The sequence below is a fragment of the Mytilus edulis genome, chromosome 14 (genome assembly GCF_963676685.1).
Source record: "Mytilus edulis chromosome 14, xbMytEdul2.2, whole genome shotgun sequence".
Classification (NCBI taxonomy): domain Eukaryota; kingdom Metazoa; phylum Mollusca; class Bivalvia; order Mytilida; family Mytilidae; genus Mytilus; species Mytilus edulis.
In genome coordinates, this window is record NC_092357.1 from 6513031 (window position 1) to 6521245 (window position 8215).

The 8215-nt window shown below is 30.1% G+C and overlaps 1 protein-coding gene across 1 annotated transcript; it reads right to left on the minus strand.

Moving 5' to 3' along the window:
• Positions 1 to 4332: 4332 nt before the first annotated feature.
• LOC139502608 (uncharacterized) lies at positions 4333 to 7951 on the minus strand. The gene is made up of 2 exons (XM_071292141.1): positions 7756 to 7951; positions 4333 to 5495 (listed from the first exon to the last, which is right to left on the minus strand). Exons 1-2 carry the CDS (start codon positions 7949 to 7951, stop codon positions 4333 to 4335), a joined length of 1359 nt encoding a protein of 452 aa, XP_071148242.1.
• Positions 7952 to 8215: the final 264 nt, after the last annotated feature.

An 8215-nucleotide genomic window follows, 5' to 3' on the forward strand; every position in this document is an offset into this window, starting at 1 on the left:
TTTAGAGAAATACAAAAAAAAAATTGAAACATGCAAAATTGTCATATTTTCACTTGATCTTTAATCAACATTCAATATTTTGTATGCACACCTTTTAAATGTTCCATTTTAATTTTGATAAAATCAATAATGTTTTGAAGGTGATAAGCAGATAAATGGAGATATAAAAGCAATTGAAAAAGGAAAAAAAACTTGTTGGAGGCAAAGAAGATCCTGGCTTCATCTGTTTTATTTACTGTGGATGACATTTATCTTACTGGGAATGTGGTGCTGCCATGAAGAAACAGGTTTATATTTATATATGTAGTATAAATATTTTTTTTAAATGCAGTACAAATATTCATAAATATGTTGGGAATAAAACATTCTTATCTATCGAGTGATATTTGTTTAGTTCTATGACCACAAAAACTCTAGAAAGAGGTAACTAAGTTGATATACAGAAAAGTTAAGTAAATATCGATGAAGCAAAATATTACAATAACGAAATAAGACGATATTTAGAGAATGACATGCAATTGTAAACAAAACACATGTGTGTATGCAACAAAGCAAGCTCTAAATTTTCCCACATCAAAAACAGTTGCATATGTTTAAAACAGAAAGAAACAGTGATCTGCTATCAACAATAATTCTAGACATGTATTTTTACTCATTGTTGAAGCCTGTAGGATGACCTTCAGTTGCTTTTATCCACATTAACTGAAATCTAGTTGATACAAATGTGTTTGTCTCATTGCCATTGGCAAAAATATAATTTTTTCTTATTTTTATAATTATAACATTTCTTTTAGGTAACTTATAACTACAAATTGAAAATGGAAAAGGGGTCAGGAAGTCCAGTAAATTCACAATGTGAGTGTCTGGCAGGAAAGGGTCCGCATGCAAACATATTGCAGCAGTACTACTAATGCTAGAAGAATTCTCTCAGTCAGGCCAACTAGCTGTGGAGAAATCTTGTACAGAAGGACTCCAAACATTCAACCAACCTAGGGCATATTATACTGGTAAGATAAGATATGTGAGATAAGTTATTTTATTGATTTAAAATCCAAATTTATAGCATTGATATCAAGACAATAAGCATAAGTTATACATAAACATACAATAAGAAAGTGAGAAATGTATAAAATCTCTGCTGAGATAAAGCACTTATAGAATTGTACATGTCGCTTACATGTATGGAATATGTTGAAATGCTGATTTTAATAAGTGTTGCCTAAAACATTTTCATAAATACTAACAAAGTACACATGTTTAACATTTAAAATAAAATCTTTATGTGTCTGATTTTTTTTAGTGCAGTTAATATTGTCCTTTAAAGGAACTACCACTGATTTGTAGAACTGTTTTAATTTGCCAATTTAATACAAACAATATTTTTGTAAATACCAACTTCCTTTAAGAAAATACATGTGAATATCAAACAGCATCTTAAATCTTCAAAAAAAATCAAGGCATATTGTGTATTAAGAAGGACAACTCTTATACCATCAAAATATTGAATCTTAACTTTAGATAGATTTTTATCAAATGTAAATTACTAGAATAAAATATATTAATCTTTTTCTTTTAACTACAAATTAAAAAATATTTTTTTCTGACATTTTACTTGTTAAGAGGCAAGAACTGAATATACTATTGAACATTGTCTGATTTATTTTGACTAAGGAAAAGTAATAGTCCATTTTTTTCTTATTTTGCAATTAGGTAAACCATTAAAACTGGAGGACATTCCATTGAAAAGGAAACTTGGAGATGATCTACTTTCTGATCCTAGACCAGAAAAGTACAGGAGAATGAAAGACTATACTGATTATGTAAGAAACACAATGGTTAACTATTGTGCCATCTCATCTAAAGACATTGCCATGAGATATCTTTTCCCTAGAGCAAACTTACTGGTATGTTTATTTATCTTATAAAAATACTACTGCCTGAAAAAGAAACATTGCTGACAATTAAATTAATATTAATCATGTTTGTTACTAAGTATATTAATAATGAATAATAAAGAAATGGCAGAACCAAAAATATAGCTGTTCTATTTAATGAATGGCTATTATTTATTTTGAATTTATTGAACCATAAAATGAATTTTTGACTAATCTGCGAAGCGGATTATGTAAAATGTGAAGAGTCAATAAATTCAAAATAAATTATTGTCATTCATTATAAATAAATTTCTATCAAAAATAAGGCTCAAAGAACTTTTTATATTATTTATATTAACAATAACAACGTACACACATGTTGGCGTATGAATACACAACGTCAGAGTGGGCGTACATGTCGCCATAAAAATTAACAACATTGAAAATAAAACTAATACTTTTAACCAATCAGAAGACAGTAAATACACCAAATTTATTTATAAATGAATAATAAAAAAATATATCATTTTCAGGCTGCACAACATGATCATCATTATTTGAAATTGCCATTTGCTGAACATTGGGTTGATGAAGCTGTAAAGGTAATTAAACTTTACGAATAAGTTTAAACATAGTTCAAGGAGTTTGTTCAAGTACTCAAATATAATTTTAGCCCTAAAAGTATATTAACTGTAAACTACCATAATGTTTACCATGTATACTATTCTTTTGTTTTAAACCAAAATATCATCAAATCAGTGTTGAAGCCCAATATAAAATCATGCAAAAAGAAATATAATGACACATCAGACCAATATATGTATATATTATAATATGAAGCAGCAATCCAATTGTTCATACATGTATTATAGTTTCAAAGAGAATACATTAACTTAAGCAAAAAACAATACATTTCAAGCAACACATACTTTTACAAATTAGACAATACACAAACCATTGATTTTTTTAACATGTTTAAAACAAACATTTAAATAGTTGTTCATTTGGGTTACCGACTAAACTTCTTTAATCGCAACCATAGACACAGACACACTTCTCAATTTGTTGAATGTTATATGATTATCTTTAGAAGATATTTGCTGCATTGTTGTTGTTTGGTTCCTGTTTATAATTTACATGTATCCCACAAACCTACATCTATCATTTACATGTTAATTAAATATATAAATAATAAACATTCTTGCTATTCAATGTATTAACTTGGAGAATTTAAATATCAAAAGCAATTAAATATAATTTTATAAGCATAGCTCACATTGACCAATAATGTGCTGTCCAATTTCATTTATAATGTTTAATTGATTACATACATGTATTTTTAGGTCACAAAAAAGGAAGCACAATCCATTGAAAAGACCACAAGAGGCCAATCAAATAACAAAGAATGGTTCAAGGCCCGTCAGTGGAGGGTAACAGCATCCAGATTTGGTGAAGTCACAAAAATAACAGCTAGAAGGAACATAAAAAAACTTTGTGACTCACTTCACAATCCAAAACCTATTAACAAGCCTCAAATTTTCCATGGAAAAATGTATGAAAGCAAGGCTTTAACTCAATTCAAACAAAATTATAAAATGAATGTAGTTAATTGTGGATTAATTGTCTCCCACCATTACCCATTTTTGGGAGCATCTCCAGATGGACTTGTGGGAGCAGACAGTCTGGTTGAGGTTAAATGTCCTTACAGTGGGAGAAATAAAAAATTCTCCCAGGGTCAAATTTAAATTCTTAATGTATGAAAGAGATGGCACAATGGTCTTGAGAAAAAGTAGTCCTTATTATGACCAAATTCAAGGTCAACTCTTTTTGTGTAAAAGGAAGTATTGCTTTTTTGTTGTTTACACCTTTGTTGATTTGTTTGTGCAAAAAATTGAAATAAATCATGACTATTGTGTTGGATGCTTAATACCCAAATTACAGTTGTTCTACACTAGACATTTCAGACCCTACATTGCCACTTTGTTGGGAGTTAGTCATATTTTCTTAAATTCATAAAAGTGGAATGTTTTTTTATAAATTGAAATAATGTACTTCTTGAAATTTTTATTAATTAAACAACAAAATTGTATTTAAATTAAAACACTCATAGTTTTCTATGTTGTGTCGTATGTACTATTGTTTTTCTGTTTGTCTTTTTTTATTTTTAGCCATGGCGTTGTCAGTTTGTTTTAGATTTATGAGTTTGACTGTCCCTTTGGTATCTTTCGTCCCTCTTTCATTAAAGTCTGATTTTACTGCATTTTAAATATCGGAAAGAAAAGTTTTATAATTTGGTTGTACAATACAGAAGTTAATTTATTGCTTACAAAAGAACAAATATAATATATATCTGTAAAATTTAGTAGTGTGACTGCTTTTTACTTAAATGTAGAAGAAAATTGTATTTTAATGTAGGGAAAAGACCTATTGTACATGTTGTATCAGTAATGTGATTTCCTTATGCTAATTTATCCACAATGGCATTCTTCAAATTCAATAAAGCAAAGCATACAAATACAATTCTGTTACTTAGAGGAAATTTACTACTTGATAGTTCATATTTTAAAATTTTGAATCTTTTGCTTAATCCAATGACACGCTCACTGTGGATACGCTTGGATGCCACTCTACGGTCTTTTATTATTTCCTCTGGTTCTAATTGGGACTTCCCTTTCAGCATGGTAGGTGTATTCACAAATACATTTTGGTTTGCAAAAAGATCTTGCACCATGATACCCCTATCTGCCATAATGCTGTCATCAGAATCAAAGATTTCATTTTCAAGCAGGTGTGAATTTTCGATAATTTGTCTGTCACTGACTGACCCACCATAACAGTCTGAAACATAAGACACCGCACCTCTTGGGGTACAACCAACCATAGTTGTGATGGTATTTCTATGCTTGTACGACGACCATGTAACACTCTGGTTGTTAACATCAGATTGTTTTTGGATTGGAATTTCTGTGGCATCTAAAATAACCCTTGTATTTTGGAATTTCCTTACAAAATCCACAGGCATATAATCATCTACAACTTGCCTTGAGGGCCAAATATCAAGATCTTTCAATTGAAAATATAAAAAGTTTATCCAAGTATTAATGGTTCTGGATACTGTAGACTCGGAAATATTAAAAAATAAAGACAGCTCAAAATCTTCCTTTCCACATCTAATTTTCATCAAAGTAAGAAACAATTGATCTTTTGGTTTAAGTTTCACACATTTATAATTCAATTCATAAGCAGCAGGGCCAAGTGAATGAAACAAGAATATAAAATGATCATAAAAAATAAATCCTGTGTAATAGGATACTGCTTTGGGGTTATTTATGAAATTTTCAATGGAGTAGTCACCCAACAATCCACACTGAACATTCTTATCCTGAGCAACATTGCCTATGTCTGACTCATCTGTTACTTCAATAGGACGCTCATTACTTGTTGTCTCAATTTCAACCTCATACTGTATGCCATTTTCAATACCTTCCATAGACTTGTCTTTACTGACCAAATCTCCATGATCCCTGGATTTCATCCTCAATGCTCTTGGGCTTACAATAGCTTCTTGACGAAAAGGGAAGACCGAGGGTACAACATCCTTCTTGAGTCTACTCTTGTCACCTAATAAAAATAAACCCATTAAGCACACTAGTTGTATGAACTTATTAATTTTATTATACTAGTATCATAATTATAAGCCCCAAATTAACATATATATATATATGCTGTACATGTATGAAGTTTCACACATTTATATTTTAATTTATAAGCAGCAGGGTCAAGTCAATTGTATTGATTATCCAACATTTTTCTGATTTAGAAAATAAGATCAGACCTAAAACAATTATTGTTTGTTTGCCCAATCCTGACTGAAAGAATGGTCCGACTCAGAAAATTTTATTGTCAAAAACTATTTCAAATATTGTTTTATTCATTTCAAATTTTCAGGCTTGCCAGATGGACAGATATTGTTCCAGCTTTTTACCTAGGCAGTGTCGAATTTGGGAAACAAACACTATATTAATTTAGGCCTGATCTTATTTTCTAAATCAGAAAAATGTTGGATAATCAATACATGTTTAACCCCGCCACATTACGTATGAATTTGCCTGTCCCAAGTCAGGAGCCTGTAATTCAGTGGTTGACGTTTGTTTATGTGTTACATATTTGTCTTTTGTTCTTTTTTTATATAAATAAGGCCGTTCGTTTTTCGTTTGAATGTGTTTTACATTGTCATTTCTGGGCCTTTTATAGCTGACAATGCATATGGGCTTTGCTCATTGTTGAAGGCCGTACGGTGACCTACAGTTGTTAATTTCTGTCATTTTGGTCTCTTGTGGACAGTTGTCCCATTGGCAATCATACCACATCTTCTTTTTTATACTTACTTGAACAGAATCTTTACTCTTGTTACAAATATGGACATGTACAGTGCAAGGTATTTTTTCTGATAAATTTAGTTAACACATCTTCAAAAGCATAAATAATGATAATACATGAATGATTAAATTGATTAATAAAAATTATCTGTATCAATCCAGTATACATTTTGTATGAGAAAAAGAAGTATGAATCTCAACAAGTATTTTCTATATGTACTCAAAATACCAGAACTAGTGTGACTCTAGTGTATCCTATAACTTGAATAATTTTGTTTGATATGTATTTATTGTCATTGTTTTTCACTCATTTTCTTTGTGTTTTATTTATACTAGTATACATATGTATACATGTATTTGTTTAATTTTGATAAATGATAACTTTTTAAGAAATGGGCACAATAATTAGCTTAAAAAATTGTTTTGTTGTGTATTCAATTGAAGTAAAACTATTGACAGGTAAAAAACAGAATTCTTAACATGCATACCTGTTTTAAAACGGTATATTATAATACTTAACTTCATTGTAACACCTTAGAAGCTTATATTCATGTTGTATCAATTTCATGACCATTAATTAAATGTACATGTACAAGTTCTCAGTATTAAATTCTGTTATGTAACTTACTGTTCTCATTCTTTTTCCAATCTTCCTAAAATGGAAAAATATAACCACAAAGCAACACGAACAATGAAAAAATCATGCAGTTCTAACAAAATCATTGAAACAAATCTTGCATTTTTTTAAATTTTAACAAACATCTTCTCTGTTGTTGTCAAGATGAAATTATTTAAGTCATTCAATCAACATTTTTGGGGTTTAAAAAAAACCCAGAAAATTATATTAAAATATGGAAAATATCAATCACAAAATGACCAGTGACTTGAATGTTTGACTTCTAATTTCGGATAGATGATGACGACAGAAGGCTGTTAAATGTCCACGGAAAAAATATGCATAATCATTCAGGATGAAACATGTTTCTGCAAAAATAACATCAAGTAAACCTATACTTTGTACTACATAGATAAAGGAAGGTGTGGTATGAGTGCCAATGAGACAAATCTCCATCCAAATAACAATTAATAAAAGTAAACCATTATAGGTCAAATTACATCATACATTTTTGTATTTTATTGTTTGTGAGGTGTCCATGCAGTAAGACATGTCACCATACCACTCCAATATAATTTTACTCAGTCAACCAGTTTATTTTATTTGCTGTATGATAAATGCATGATTATCAAGAAAAAGAGTTATTTTTTTTTAGAAACAAAATCTAACACTTCATGTATGTCTATGCCAATTTCGTCATTTAAATTTGTCATTGAGTAGCAGCTAGATATACAACAAAATGTATCTTTAAAATACTTTAATTATTAAAATCAGACTTTATAACATTTTATCCGACGTTTCTTCCTTTAAATTACATGCATAAATTTAAATTGTAACAAGTTTTAAAAATACAAACACATTTTGTAATAAATCAGGGTAAACTTACCTAATAATGTGTCCTTGTAATCAGAGAGTGTGAAATGATAATGACACACAATATCATGTTTTCCCGATCTCCAAAGTCCTCTCGTCTCGTTTGTTCTCCTTATTGCCACTCTCCACTTTAAATTTAGTTCCTTGTCACTCGGGAATTTATGACCTCCACTTTCCTTGCAAACGGGGACACAACAATACGACGGCATCTGTAATTTTCACGATGAAATCACGTTGTTTACCTTGGATTTAAGCGTTTTAGTGAAAAACAAACGCCCAGGTAACCACCGACGTTACACAAGCGCTCTTAGCGTGAAAAAGGGTGAATGTAAACCATTGGTTGATTTTTACGAATTGCTGGTGTATCAACTCACTAGCGACAAGTTTTTTCGATTAGAAACCAGTGTAATCGTCTGATCGATATTGCTATTTTTCAGAGTGTGGACTGGAAGAACGGGTGATGTATGGAAAGA